General features: G+C 34.3%; 1 protein-coding gene and 1 non-coding gene across 14 annotated transcripts in view; one reads left to right on the top strand and one right to left on the bottom strand.

Moving 5' to 3' along the window:
• FOXN2 (forkhead box N2) overlaps positions 1-16,341 on the top strand; it is a 68,601-nt gene that overhangs the window by 23,539 nt on the left and 28,721 nt on the right. For 3 of the 13 annotated variants that reach the window (XM_037745733.1, XM_017548527.2, XM_037745732.1), the window contains 2 exons: positions 1,392-1,574; positions 12,719-13,269. In XM_037745733.1, the coding sequence (XP_037601661.1) occupies positions 12,733-13,269 (537 nt within the window). In that variant the 5' untranslated portion in view covers positions 1,392-1,574; positions 12,719-12,732. Of the gene's footprint in view, positions 1-309; positions 1,575-12,718; positions 13,270-16,341 lie in introns of all 13 variants that reach the window. The other 10 variants (XM_017548523.2, XM_017548522.2, XM_037745734.1 and 7 more) reach the window with 8 other exon arrangements.
• LOC119474097 lies at positions 7,235-7,377 on the bottom strand. The gene has a single exon (XR_005203392.1). It is a non-coding gene; the product is annotated as a U4 spliceosomal RNA (small nuclear RNA).

The raw sequence follows: 16,341 nt of genomic DNA, 5'->3' as shown, positions 1-16,341 counted from the left end.
TAACAACTGTGACAACAGAGCCATGCATGTGGTAGAAGCAAGAAGTTTCTGATTTGGAGCCTCTTAGGAAAAAAACAGGAGAGGTTCCTCTGAATAGTATATCTCTTACACATCTCTTTCTCTACCTTTTATCTACATTACTAGATGTAGAGATACTATAATCATAGTCCAATATAGCTAATACTTTAGCTTTAGCATTTAAAATTCCTATATTCATTTTATATAGATTTAAATTTTTATATTTAAAATGTCTGCATACATTTAAGTACTTCTGACATTATAGTAATTCATAATACATTTCCTTATCAGGAGGTTACTTATTCTGTATCTTCAATTATTAAACCACAGATAGACAAAAAAGGGACTTACAAGTATTTGGAGGGAAAAACCACAAAGTTTATGCATGAAATTCATGTGCCTTAAGGTGAGCTCTTTACCCGTATTAAGATTTTACTCAGATCTGTGATGTTGTATGAAATTCTAATGAAATTTATCTGGATTTCTATGCTGTAACAGATAATAAATCTATAATTCCATTTCCATGATTTAGAAATCCAAAATGCTCTGGAAGCCAAAAGTTTTCTTAACCCTTATAGTGGCAAAACATGACCTGAACTGATAAGGATATTGGTGGTCTTTATTTACCCCTTCTTAGTGTGAATATACATTTTGCTACAGAAATATTACTATTTATTTGGGGTGTTGCCTCAGACTCGACTAGGATGTGATACGTATATATGTTGTATTACCTTTCTGAAATCCAAAATATTCTGAATTTTGAAATATATTTGGCCTTAAGGTTTTTAGATAAGGAATTGCAGACCTGTATAATCAGGCACATTGACTACATATAGTACTATTGAGGACTAAGATACGGAGCTAAGGTTTATCTGGTAACTTAAAAATATTTTTAAATACAGCAATGTGAGACCTTTCATTATGGAGCAGTGCTTCTCTCAAATAATATGGATCTCTTTTAAGGAAAAAAAAAATCTCATTTTGAGAATTGCCGATTTTAGTTCTAAAGCAGTTTTCTTTTAAAATGTCTCTCACTTTTCTGTTTGAAAATGGTAAAATACATTTTTTATTATCATTGAAGTGAAAGTACGTTTTTATTATCATTGAAGTGAAAGTACGAAATGAAAATTTGTAACACTCGTGACCTGTAAAATGTATCCATTAACCTTTTACCTCCAGGGATATGTCCTCTACCTACTTCCAGTTGAGATTCGTTGTCATAATGAGCAACTCTGACTGGTTAGAAGTTTATCAGACCTCTCAATTGTGCTGAGGTAGAAAGAAAAACATAAGAAATGATGTGCTAAAATAAAAGATAATGTACTCTAGTGATGTTGTCATGAGAAACTAATGTAAACATCTGTTTCCAGCAGCATGGTGAACCAAGTACCTGCATCAAGGTACCAAGTACCTTCAACTTTCTGCTGAAAACAACCTAAAATGCTGGATAAAATAAAATCTTAAATGCATCAGTGCTCTGGGCACAAAGTGGAGGGTACTTAGACAAGGCTGAGTTCTGAATCCGGCTATTGCCTTGAGGATATTTGCCAAATCAGGTGAGCTTCTCTGTTTATAGCTTTGTGGGGCTAAGGGATCAGGAAGCAAAGCCAGTCAAGGTGGAGCATTTAGTAGGAAATAGTCTTTGTCACTAATTTGCAGCCCCATTGTACTGTACCTTGTAAGTAATAAGGATGATACAGAAATTCTTTTCCTTTATGTCCCCAGAGTTTCTACAGATGAATTTTTTTCTAGGATATTGCTGCAAATAAAAAAAAAGTCACTGAAAATGTGCTGCTACAAACCAGCCCTTACACTAGTTTGCAGCATGAATTCACACTAAACCGTAAGCTAAGAATTTAAAATGATCCTGGGCTGTTACTACTCCCAAGGGCCTGATAAAACCTAACATAATCATCATTATCAAAGAATTCCCATTGGTAAAGTTCTAATGAAAATAAGTGGTTTATAATAAAAATTACAGACCATCCAAGGAAAAAGGCACAATATACGAGAATCAGTTGAATCAGATCTGCAAATAGTTCACATTTTGGAATTATTAGATATAAAATAGAAAATAAATACATTTAATACGTCCAGTAAGAGGCTTAAAAATAAAGCAAATACTCTGAAAAAGAACCAGCAGTTCTAGAAATAAAAATAGTAATTGAAATTAAAATTCAATGGTTAGGTATAAAAGCAAATAGACTGTTGAAAAAATAGCATAATGAAAGTTAAATCTGAAGAAATTTAGAACACAAGATAGACAAGAAAATGGAAAACATAAAAGAGATTAATAAAGGGAACATTTTTAAGAGAAAAGACAGATTACCTCCAAAGGAATATCAGGTTTCAGTAAGAGTAATGGAAATAGAAGACTATAAGATGATATGGAAAACAAAATAACAATGTAGAATTCTGTAGCTCTTTCAAGATCATGGGCAAAATAAAGACGTGTCCATACAAATAAAATCTAAAAGTTCACTGACTATTTTTTAAGCAGAAGTAAATGGTCATAAGTAGAAAATCTGTGATTCAAGAAGAAATGATCAAAGAGTGACAATTACATAGGTAAATAAAAACAGACTTCTTAAACAACATTAACATCTTAGGAAGTTAAGAAAAAGCTATATTATAAACCAGGAGGTGGTGATTGGAGCTAGCATTTAAAGATCTTTTTATTGTTACCAGTTATGGTGGCTCACACCTGTAATCCCAGCATTTTGGGAGGCCGAGGTGGGCAGATCACTTGAGGTCAGGCGTTCGATACCAACCTGGTCAACATGGTGAAATCCCATGTCTACCAAAAATATTAAAAAATAAAAATAGCTGGATGTGGTGACCCACACCTGCAGTCCCAACTACTTCAGAGGCTGAGGCAGTAGAATCGCTTGTACCTGGAAGGTGGTGGTTGCAGTGAGCTGAGATTGTGCCACTGCACTTCAGCCTGCGTGACAGAGCAAGACTGCATCTCAAATACATTGTTTAGGAGCAGACTAAAGATACCTGAGTTTTTAGAAGTATATATCAAAATGTTTAGCATTTCGGTGGTAGAAATATTTATATAACCTTCACACTAGAAGATGATCTTTAAAAATGGAATGAGAAAAAAGAATCGTAATCCGAAAGAAGGCAAGAAAAGAAAGAGCAAAATTAACATGGAAGGAGTGGGATACCAAAAAGGATGGTAGAAGTAAATCCTAATACATGCATGCCTTTAAAAACAATATTCATTTATATGGGGTTTAGGAGAGGGATTACAAGGAAACAGGAAAATGTTGAAAGTAAAATAATGGAAAAACACACACCTGGCAACCTTTTTTTTTATTTTTTAAATTTTTTGTGTGTACATAGTAGGTATATATATTTATGGGGTACATGAGATGTTTTGATACAGCTATGCAGTGTGAAATAAGCACATCATGGAAGATGGGATGTCCATCCTTCAAGCATTTATCCTTTGAATTACAGATAATCTAATTACATTCTTTAAGTTATTTAAAAATATGAAATTAAGTTATTATTGACTATAGTCACCTTATTGTGCTATCAAATAGTAAGTCTTACTCGTTCTTTTTTTTTTTTTCTTTTTAATACTCATTAACCACCCTCACCTCCCTCCAACTAATCCCCCACTACCTTTCCCAGCCTCTGGTAACTATCCTTCTACTCTTTATGTTCATGAGTTCACTTCATTTGAATTTTAGATCCTACAAATAAGTGAGAACATGCAATGTTTGTCTTTCTGTGCCTGGCTTATTTAACTTAACATAATGATCTTCAGTTCCATCCATGTTGTTGTAAATGACTGGATCTCTTTTTTTTTTTTTTTTTGCTGAATACTACTCCATTGTGCATATGTATTACATTTTCTTTATACATTCATCTGTTGATAGACACTTGAGTTTCTTTCAAATCTTAGCTATTTTTTTTTTTTTTTTTTTCGGAGATGGAGTCATCTCCCTCTGTTGCCTAGGCTGGAGTGCAGTGGTATGATCTCAGTTCACTGTAATCTCCACTTCCCAGCTCAAGCGATTCTCCTGCGTCAGCCTCCCAAGTAGCTGGGACCACAGGTGTGAGCCACCATGCCCCACTAATTTATGTATTTTTAGTACAGATGGGGTTTCACCATGTTGGTCAAGCTGGTCTTGAACTCCTGATCTCAAGTGATCTGCCTGCCTCAGCCTCCTAAAGTGGTGGGATTACAGGTGTGAACCTCGTTCTTTTTTATGGCTGAATGGTACTCCATTGTGAATATGTGCCACATTTTCTTTATCCATTCATTTTGTTGATGAACACTTAGGTTGCTGCCTGGCAAATATTAATGGAAAGAAAGCTAGTATATTATTTCAAATAGACTTAGAGACAAAAAGAATTGATACATAATGGTAAATGGCCATTTGGCAGGAATATATATATGTTTTAAAGTTACATGCAATTAATAACCGTAGCCACAAAATAAAGCAAAAAACTAACAGATGTACAAGGAAAAAATTGAAAAATTTTACCAGTATAGCAGGAGATTATATCTGCCTTAGTATTTGATATAGAAAGCAGGCCTCCAAAAAAGATTAGTATATCGAAAATTTTAATGGTGCAATTAATAAGCTTGATCTAGTGAACATATATTTCATCCACACACCATAGAAACATTAATCATTATGAAAATTAATCATGTACTGGGCCACGAAATGAGTTTCAGCAAATTTTAGAGAATTGATATCCTATACTCTATTATAGCACCAACTCAGTTAAATTAGAAATAGATATAAAAAAAAAAAAACCTTTTTTAATCACATGGAAATTAAAAATATTTTTCTCAGTATCTCATGGATGAGAGAAGAAATATTGGAAGTTAGCCTGTTCTTTAATAGATGTTAAATCATACCTCAGGTTTGCTTGCAGCAAACAAAAATCTGAGAAATGGCCCAGATAAAAAGCTTTAGATTCTTGACAGGTGAGAGTGTGCAGGGACGCTAAGGACTGATGGTGGATTGGTTCTCCCAACAGGAAGGATGAAATTTTTAATAAATGGTAGTGGAACAATTTTATGTTCATATGTGAAAGATGAAATTGGATAAAAAATACATGTATACATTTTTGGTAAGTTGAAGATTTAAATGTAAAAGGCAAAAACTATAAAACTGTAGACCATAAAGAAAACGGTTAATAAATTCCACCATATGATAGTTAAGAACTTTCTTATTAAAAGGCAACTAACAGACTGAAAAGACACATCATTTACTGGAGAAAGATATTTGCATCACATATAAGTATGAGCATCCAAACATTACAAATCATTAAGAAAACCCATAGAAAAATGGGCACAGGGCTTCAATAGATATATGGAAGAAATCCAAATGGTATGTATATAGATATATATTCATATTCTATATTGGCATACAGATATGTTTGAATGAATGAAAAGGAAAGGAGTTCCAGCCTGTTACTAATCTGGGAAATGCAGATTGAAACAACAAGGAGATACAGTTTCATAGTTGATATGGTCTTGCTCTGAACCCTCACCCAAATCTCATCTTCAACTGTAATCCAAATTGTAATCCCCATGTGGTGGGGAGGGACCTTGTGGGAGGTGATCAGATCACAGGAGTGGTCTCTTCAAGCTGTTCTTGTGAGAGTGAGTTCTCACGAAGATCTGGTGGTTTTATAGGGGGCTTTTCCCCACTTTGTTCGGCACTTCTTTCTCCTGCTTCCATGTGAAGAACATTTGCTTCCCCTTCCGCCATGATTATGTTTCCTGAGGCCTCCCCAGCCATGCAGAACTGTGAGCCAATTAAACCTGTCTCGGATATGTCCCTGTAATAGCATGAGAACAGATAATACAGTAGTCATCAGGTTGACAAAAAACAATTTTGGCAAATACGTGGAACATTTGGTTTATACATTCCTGGTTAGTGATAACTGATTTAGCATTTTTTGGTAAGCAGTTTGTCATCACTGAAAGTTGCAGAGAAGAATATTCTGTGACCAAATAATTCTACTTCTTGACGTATGTTCAAATTTTAGATGTATACCCAAGAGAAATTCTTGGCACTTGTATTCCAGGTGATATGAACAAAGGCCTCTATAACAGTACTGCTTGTAGTAGCCCCAAACATAAGCAATTAAATGTTCCTTAAGAGTTTCAGAAATTATTGAATATTCACAAAATGAAATACTAGTCTCTATGAAAATGAATTAGTGCTACAATAATGTTAATGAATTTGATGGGGAGGGGGGAAACAAGTCCCAGAATGTCCTCTATATAATTTAATTTTAAATGATGATTAAATATGGAAGGCTAAATAATGTTTAAGGATTCTGGGAAAAGTATAAAGAAAAACCTTTTGTTAGTCTTTAATCAGTTAAAAGTATAGAAAAATAAGTCAAAATTCTGTTTGGTAAAACATTTTGTGTTTAGTATGTTTCTTAGTTATTTTTGACACACAAAAAAAAAAGACTATTACTGTGACACATCTAATTCTCTGTAATGCAGCATGTTATGTTAGGTAATGCTGAAAATTCTGTGGCTTTCCCTTTTCTTAGTCTCTGTAAAGCATTTCTTTCTTACTAATGTTAATACCAACCTAAGCAAAAATGCTCTCCTTTGACCTTTTGGGAAATGATCAAAGAATTCCAGTATGTAATTTTATTTTTCTTATCCTGGAGTAGAATATCACTATGACATTAAACATAATATGCAGATGTGCAGATCTCTGTTAGACACCTTAGGAGATGTATGAGCTGTATGTACAACTGTGAAAAAAAGAATGGTACATTTAAATCCCAAGCCACCTTCTCAAGATGCCGCCATGGCAGGCATACAGTAATGCTCTTCATGGGTTCCAGAGTGATTGTACTGGGTTTATTGAACTCTCCACTTCTATTTTTATTTATTTTATTTATGTATATCTCTATAGAGACAGTCAAAAATTGCCAGTGCTGGGCTGGGAGTGGTGGCTCACGCCTCTAACCCCAGCACTTTGGGGAGCTGAGGCAGGTGGATCACCTGGGGCCGGGAGTTCAAGACCAGCCTGACCAACATGGAAAAACCCCATCTTTACTAAAAATACAAAATTAGGCTTGGTGGTACATGCCTGTAATCCCAGCTACTCAGAAGTCTGAGGCAGGAGAATTGCTTGAACCTGGGAGGTGGAGGTTGCGGTGAGCTGAGATTGCACCATTGCACTCCAGCCTAGGCAACAAGAGTGAAACTCTGTCTCAAAAAAAAAAAAAAAAAAAAATTGCCACTGCTGACTATATTGCAAATCATCACAGTCGGGTATTGGGAAAAGTTTCCAATTAGCAGGAATTCTGCTCAGATAAACCTCATTGGCTATGATATTGCCACTGTGCAAATCTTGAACTCTCCGCTTTTAAAATTCTCCTTGTGAAGAATTTTTTTTCTTTTTTTAGAATGTAGAAGATTGGGAGCCTTAACATAAATGTGTACTTTGCTAAGGTGAATAGTACATTTATCTACTTTTTTGAATAGCAATGTCTTGGCTTTAGAAATTCCTTTATTAGTGGTTGTATTAATTACTTGGATTAAGCTAGTTACATGCCTAAAAATTAGAGTATATTTCTTAAATCCCACATCATATTCTTTTGGCTTTTTTTTGAGTGGTATTTGTTATATATCACAATTTTATGTGGCTTGTTGAAATATTGTTCTCAAAGGATTAACAAAGGGAAATATTATGTCACAAGCCCAAGTTTCCTTTAATTTGTTAATACATTTTGCTTTATGAAGCAAACTGACCATGCATATTATTAATGCTCCGCTAGTGAATAGTTATTAATACTCTGCTAGTGAATGGTTTCAGTTCATTTTAAGATACAATTTCTCATTCGACTAGAATTTTTAAAATAAATAAAATTGAAAGTTTTCTTGATTTTGTTGTGAAATATACAGATCTTTTTGTAGTAATATTGCATATTTATATATTCCTGAAAACACTAAAATTGTGCACAGCTGATGGGCCAACTCACTCAAAATGTGCAGCTTTGTAACCAGAATGCTAACAAAAATAAATCTTAATGAGAATACTAGAATATGTTAAAACATATATTAAATTTGTCACAAATAAATTATATGGTCAGTTTAGGATTTTTACAAAAAAGATAAACAGTGTGCAAGGAAGGGTTGAAGCTACAGGATTATGGAGGCCAGGGTAAAATGTGTAAAGATTTGGAAAGAAGAGCTCATTAAGTACTTCCAAGAAAGAGCATGTGGCCAGGCTGTGCCAAGAGGAGGAACATGGGCTGAATGAGAATTGTGTACCATACTGTCTTTTCAGCAGCTTGCTGCTTTCCACTGTGTTAGCCTATTTTAGGTTCAGCTGTTGTTATTTGGTAGTACAAAAAGAAAGGCTGAGAAAAATCAGTATAAACCAATATGACTTACGTTATACTAAAATTATTCCTTTACTTACCAATGGGCTAATTCATGTTATGGAAAAGGTTTGTAATAGAACAGGGTGTACTAAGAATACAGAGGTGGCTCCTGTTTTTGACTTAAGCTCTCTGATAAGTCCATGACCTTTTTAGGATTTGATTTTTGTGTGTGAAGTGGAAATACTACAACTAAAAATAATGTAGCACAGCCTTTTCTCCCTTGAGCTTATTGTTTTAATTTTAAACTATAAATATAATAAGCACATTAAAGAAAAACCGGAAAGTAGAACAAAAAAACAAAAATTACCGTTAGTAATGTAAACCACCATTTTCTTTTCTGTATATATTTTTTACTTTTTCACTAGTTTTTATAAACTTTAATTTTTTTACATTCTTCAAGTTAGTCATTTTTAACAGCTACTAAATATTAAATTGAATAGATGTACTTTATCATTTCTCTGTTATAGGAAATGTAAGTTTTTTATAGTTTTCCATTATCTTTAATAATTCTTGAACGAATATCTGTGTGTCCCTCCATACATTGTGGGCTGGGAAGGGAATATGTTTTTGCCTTCATAAGATTATTTCACAAAAATGACACGTTTGGAATTGTTGGGTCAAAGAATGTGAAATTTTGAACAGTTCTTGATACACATTTCCAGTTAGCTTTCCAAAATGGCCCTAAGTCCTTACCCAAAATTGTTTAGTTTATATTTTTTAAATAAGCTTTTATATAATTTTTTAGCATGTATTTGTTTGCTATTTGTATTTACTTAATGTGTGAGAAAAGATCATTTGCCTATTTATCCAGTGTGGTGGACTTAGTGTTCTAAGTGGATGGTACTCTGCAGACAGCATTACTACCCTGAACGTTGATCTTATCTAAGTGGATAGTGCTCTAAGCTGTTCTACAAGGATAGTTTAGAAACAGCTTTTTTTCCCGCTTGAAAATACAATGACAGTTCAGACCTTACTCAGACGATGTCAGTCTTTCAATGTCAATACTTGGTTTTTAAACTCTTTGGCATATTTGCTGCCTTACTATTTATTTACATCTTAATGAAATTTTATTGTAAACTCATAATTCAAAGGAATAACATACTTGCAACCATTCAAATTAGTTACTTGTGAGAATATTTAGACAATAGTTATCAAGAGACTGATTTTCGAGTATGTTGCATTAATGTAACTCACTATTTCTGTTTTAAGTAGTATTGCTAAAAATGTAAGTTCCTTAAGTGATTGAAGGTAACTCTAATGGCCAGAAATTTGGATATTGAACTTAGCCTGGTTTATAATTTTGGCTTTGCTTTTTATTAGCTTTAGAACCTTAGGGAAATGGCTTACTTCATTTCCATTTCCTTATTCTTAACAATGAATTTCAGTTTTTTTATTGTTACCATTTAGGATGTTTCCTACCATTAAGGATTCATTTCCGAAATAAATTAACTCTTAAAGGCCGTTGGTACAGCATTTTACAGAATAGACATATAATTTGTATTATGAGTTCATTTCTATCTGAAATAATTATGATTTGAATGTCTACTCATACTGAACAGTTTAGTAAGATTAATTAGGAAAACGAAAGTAAAAGACCCAGCTGGGCCCGGCCGCTCATGCCTGTGATCCCAACACTTTGGGAAGCTGAGGCAGGAGGATTGCTTGAGGCCAATTGTTTGAGACTAGCCTGGGCAACATAGCAAGACTCTGTCTCTATAAAAAATTTGAAAATTAGCTGGGCATGGTGGTGTGCCCCTGTGGTCCCAGCTACTGGGGCAAGAGGATCACTGGAACCCAGGAGGTGGAGGTTATAATGAGCCATGATATCGCCACTGTACTCCAACCTGTGTGACAGAGTGAGACCCTATCTCTTAAAAAGAAAAAAGAAAAAAAGGACTCTTACTCCTCATGGAATTCATAGTCGAAAAGAAAGGACATACATTGAACTAATAGTAGTTCAGAGTAGAGATAGTGCATTTTAAAGCCTATAACAGGATCTGTAATGTAGTAAAATCTCAGCAAATGTTAGCCACTGCTATTTAGTACTTTTTAATTTCTAGGTGTAATGGAAGATAAATGGAGATTTAAGCGACAAAGCAAAAGTGAAACATTGGAAATTAATCACTCCGTTCTTTAATTGGACACTGGATACACTAAAGAGTATTTGTTTAGGAAGCAAGACTTCATTCAACCAATTCTGATTCATTATGTTTTTAAAGTCTCTATGAATACAGATACTTTGGTGATAAAATGAATAATTTGGTCACTTACATAGTACAGGATATTAATTCTTTTATATATTGTGTTTTCATATATGTGAATGTTTATGTATGTGTGGTTTTCATAAGAGATTGAAATAGAAACCAAATCTGTTATCATTTGATCTTTTCCTTTTTACAGTGTCTTGATGTTTCTAGTTATGGGTACACAGGGACATAAGAACTGGATATGGAAAGAATGCTGTTAAGATTTAAAATGCATAGGATTTGAGTCATTGGTACTCATAGGTGTTGTGTACATACTGTTGCCAGCACATACTGTGGTTTGAGTTTTGTTTCTGGAGTCAGTCTACCTGGATTTAAATTCTAGCAGTTCCACTTATGCCTAACCTCTGATTCATTTTCCTCATCACTAAAGTTGAGTTAATAATAGTGCCTACTTTATAGGGTTTAATTGACATTTAATTGAGATAGTATATGTAAATTGTGTAGCACAGTGCCTGAGCCCCAAAGTATTATCTAATGCTATTGCTAATGGAGTGCTCTGAGGGAGTGCTCTGAGGGTAACTACTTCTGGTGGTAGCTTCCAGAACCCAGATAAACTGTTCTATATCTAAACTTAATCAGTTTTCGCTTTTACATACTGACATAAAAAAATAATAATTAATTTACCGGTTTTCAGAATTCTTGAAGTAACCTGCCAACTATGTTCTAAGCAAAATAAAGCTCTGGAGGTACCACCCAATTATTTCAGTTACACAAGCATAAATGGATTGAATAGGATAATAGCTGGTTTTTCACTGAATTTAGAAATGAGTTATTTTTATGAGCCATGGAAAATTTATTAAATAGCACATTAGCCTATTGCTTTCCTCTGTGGCCTGTTATTCTCTCGTGATAGTTTTTGAATGGAAGGGTGTTTAAAATGCAAAACAAAAATCATTCAAGAAAATAGAAATGAAAAAAGAATAGTAACAGCTATTTTCCACTCTACTTGAAAGTGCAGGGACGGTTCAGACCTTACTAAGAGAATGTCTGCCTTGAAATGTCAGTACTTGAGATGATAGACAATGCAGAATTTGAAAGTACTGGAATTTTAAAAAGAAATAATAAACTTATAGTGAATTTAATTTAGCTAATAATAAATTTAGTGAATAAGAAATATTATCTTGTTAGACTCATAGAAGGAGAGAGTAGAATGGTTGGTAACCAAATGCTTGTGGTGAAGATAAGAGGAGGGTGTAGGGAAGTGGGAGATGTTAGTCAAAGGTACAAAGCTTTGGTTACACAAGAGGAATAAGTTATAGTGATCTATTGCATAGCATGGTGACTATAGTTAATAATAATGTATATTTCAAAATTCCTAAAAGTACATTTTAAAAGTTCTCATCACAAACAAAAATAGATATGTGAGGTGATGGATATATTAATTAGCCTGATCTAATTGTTTCACAGTATATACATGTATCATAATAATGCATTGTACCCCATAAATATATATAATCATGATTTGTCAATTAAAAATAAATAATGAAATAAAAATGTTATCTTTTTGGTATGATATGCTGTAAAAATAGTATAGTTTCTTTTTATAGTAAACATTTGAGATTTGAGTTTATTTTAAAATATTGCTTAAATAATATTTCAAATTTATTATTTTCAGGATTGAACTATTTGTATGACTATTATAGTAAAATCATAGATCCTTAACATGCATGTATTAAAAGGTCTTATAATTCAAAGAAATAGTCTGTTCATTTTAAATAATAATAGCCACTACCTTTTAGGTGGTTAGTATGGGCTAGGTACTTTACTAAGTATTTAAAATACATTATTTAATTGTGTTAATACCACCCATACACCTGGTCCTATAAAGCTGCATTTTATTTACAGCCATTTCAACTAATATATTTTCCTTGTATTATAACCATTATTATCTTTATTATACAAATGTTATGCTTAAATATTACGTGAGCTAATTGATTGTAAAATATCTCTGGTTTTGGGGATATTTAAAGGTGTATTATCTTTTTCCCAGAGTTTAAGACTCTTAAATATTACAGTGATAATTGTTTCCTTTGTTACAGAACTATAAGAGTAAATGGGTCCAGTAATTGGAATGACTCCAGATAAGAGAGCTGAAACTCCAGGAGCTGAAAAGATTGCAGGATTAAGCCAGATTTACAAAATGGGAAGCTTGCCTGAAGCTGTTGATGCTGCCAGGCCAAAGGCCACTCTAGTGGACAGTGAGTCAGCAGATGATGAACTCACAAACTTGAACTGGCTTCATGAAAATACTAATCTTCTAACAAACTTCAGCCTTGGAACTGAGGGTCTTCCAATTGTTAGTCCATTGTATGACATAGAGGGAGATGATGTGCCATCCTTTGGACCACCTTGCTACCAGAACCAAGAAAAAAAATCAGCAACTTCAAAACCCCCATACTCCTTTAGTCTTCTCATTTATATGGCTATTGAGCACTCTCCAAATAAATGTTTGCCTGTCAAAGAAATTTATAGCTGGATTCTGGACCATTTTCCATATTTTGCTACTGCACCAACAGGCTGGAAGAATTCTGTGCGACATAATCTGTCCCTGAATAAATGTTTTCAGAAAGTGGAAAGAAGCCATGGCAAGGTCAGTGTTTATGAACATTACTATATTTGGTGAGGTGGGGGAATTAGTTAACATGAAGCCCTTAAAATATCTGGAAATTGGGGAGACAAAAAGTAGTCAAGTCAGATTACTTCAGCTGAACTTAATTATATTCATTTGTTTTCATTTGAGATGTTTTAAAATTTCTTAAATATTGATATAAATTTAGCAGAATTATGTTTCATCTAATATAGGTACCTAGATTAGTCTTTTAATTATTTCAATTCTTTGTTTCTAGTTTCTATAATGTTCCTATAACTATCAGTATTTGATTCTTTATTCAATATGATAATCTCTGCCTTAAAATCAAAGTATTGACCATTTAAATTAATGAAATTGATATGGTTGGACTTAAATCTATCATCTTGCTATTTATTTTTCTTTCGTACTTTTCCTGCCTTTTTTTGGGTTGAGGTGTTTTTTGGTTTTGTTTTTGTTTTTTTGGTGGGCTTTTTTTGTTTGTTTGTTTGTTTGTTTGTTTGTTTTTGACAGTCTTGCTGTATCGCCCAGTCTGGAGTGCAGTGGTGCAATCTCAGCTTACCGCAACCTCCATCTCCTGAGTTTCAGTGAGTCTCGTGCCTGAGTACCCACAATAGCTGGGACTACAGGTGCATGCCACCACACCCAGCTAATTTTTGTATTTTTAGTAGAGATGGGGTTTTGCCATGTTGCCCAGGCTGGTCTTGGAACTCCTGACCTCAAGTAATCCATCCACCTCGACCTCCCAAAGTGTTGGGATTAAAAGTGTGAACCACTGTGCCTGGCCAAGGTATTTTTCTTGTTGTTTGCTTTTTTTTTTTTTTTTTTTTTAAATGTTTCAATTTTATCTCTACCGTTGGCTTATTTTTTATTTACTTTAGTGGTTGCTATACGGTTTTCATTATACATCTTTTTCATTGGTCCACCTTTGAATAATATTACACCATTTCACTTAACTGACTCTTTACAGAAAAAGTTGCCTGACACCTGATGCCCTGTTGGATCAATTTCTTTTGCCTGGAGACAAAAGATTTAAAATTTCTCATTATTCAGTTTGGCTGACAATAATTGTTTTTAACTTTTTTGTGGGGTGTGAGTTTAGAATTCTAGGCTGACATTTGTTTTCTTCTATATATTTTAAAGATAATTTATTTGTTTTCTGGCTCCCATGGTTTCTGGCGAGGAGTCTGCTGTCATTCTTATCTTTGTTCCTCTGTATGTAATGTTTATTTTTTTACTCACTATCTTCAGTATTTTTTCTTTATCTTTTTATCAGTGCTTTTCAGCAGATTGACTATAATGGGCCTAGTTGTGTTTTTCTTTATTTTTATCTTACTTTGGTTTCTCAGTGGTTCTTAAATGTGTGGTTGATTGTCCTTCATTGAATTTAGGAAATTTTTATTCATTATCTCTTCAGGTATTTCTTCTGCCTCACTCCTACTTCTAGGACTCCAAGTAAAAATATATTAGACCATTTGCTATTCTCCCACTCTCTTTTAGTTTGGATAATTTTTATTGATCTTTCTATAGGTTCACCCTTTTTCTTTATTGTGTTCATTCTGCTGATAAGCCCCAGTGAAGGACTCCTTCATATTTTTCATTTCTATTGTTTTTATTTTCCTTTTAAAATTTTTTGTCTCTGCTAAAATTCCCCACTAGATCCATAAACATATTAATTATAGTTATTAATTACAGTTATTGAAACTCAATATCTGGTCCATCTCCAGGTCTGGTTTTGTTGACTGTTTTAATCTCTTGTTTTTGTATGTCTTTTATAATGTTGGATTGAATATCAGGTATAGTAAAAGAATGGCAGGGAGTGAGATAAGTAATATTTCTACCCAGAAATAGGCATGCCGCTACTTCTGTCAAGCTGTTAGTGTGAACAGGTATTGGTAAGTCTAGTTAGTAATTGAGAAGGGTTTTGGGTGTTTGTGGTTGCAGTAGTTACTTTCAGTACACCACAGTCAGCAGACTCCTACGAAGATGGACTGCCAATACTTTGTGTTTCAAGTGAGGCCTGGAGTAACAGATGATTTTTTGTCTCAGCATTACTGCTACAACTTCATCTTCCTGCTTGTGCCACATTTGAGGGTGGGAGAAAGTAAGGTGGCTCTCTCTGTTGCCTGCAGTCTTTCTCTGGAGCACAAGATGGAGGCCAGTAGAAAAAGACCTAGCTAGTGGATGCAGACTCTTCTTCTTGGAATGGTAGGGATTCTAAGCTGTCATGCTAACTCACATTCCGTCTTTAAGAATTTGTTTTAAAATTCGGGGTTTTTTTTCTCTTACATTCTTTTATGACTGCCATTTCTGTGCTCTGCCAAAGGTAAGAGTTCATATGTTACGTCTCACCTCACAGGATGGACCCTGTCACACTTTATTTTATTTTTTTATTTTGAAACAGGGTCTCACTTTGTCACCCAGATTGTTCCTGGCATGAAGGAGTTTAAGTTTTAATAAGTAAGGAGGCAAACAGTTAATTATAATACAAAATAGAAAGAAATGTAATAATGGCAACATGCACAGTCAGAGAGAAGATGATTAATTATTACCTAGTAATAACCCTAACTTTTTGGCACTAGGGACTGGTTTTATGGAAGACAGTTTTTCTGCAGCCTTGGGTCGGGGCATGGGAGATGGTTTTGGGATGAAACTGTTCCACCTCAGATCATCGGGCATTAGATTCTCATAAGGAGCATACAACCTAGATCCCCTCACTTGCACAGTTCACAATAGGGGTTCAAGCTCCCATGAGAATCTAATGCCTGGGCTGATCTGATAGGAGACGAAGTTCAGGCAGTAATACTTCTCAGCCTCCACTCTCCTCCTGCTTGAGGCCATGGACCTGTACTGGTCTGTGGCCTGGGGTTTGGGGACCACCCCCAACCTAATAGATGTGGGAAAGTTTTATGGTAATGTTTGCCTTTGAAGTGTGCTTTGAAAAAAAAAACAAAAAAAAAAACAGGTTTTAGAAGGGTACCATACGTCAAAGGACAATGTATATTCTGCAGGGAGTTTGGAGCAGTAGGCATATTCTCTATGGGTAAGGAATGTGTGAGAGCAGGGTGGAAAAGC

The sequence above is a fragment of the Cebus imitator genome, unplaced genomic scaffold (assembly GCF_001604975.1).
Source record: "Cebus imitator isolate Cc_AM_T3 unplaced genomic scaffold, Cebus_imitator-1.0 Scaffold209, whole genome shotgun sequence".
Classification (NCBI taxonomy): Eukaryota; Metazoa; Chordata; class Mammalia; order Primates; family Cebidae; genus Cebus; species Cebus imitator.
This window is presented reverse-complemented; position numbering and strand designations above follow the sequence as displayed.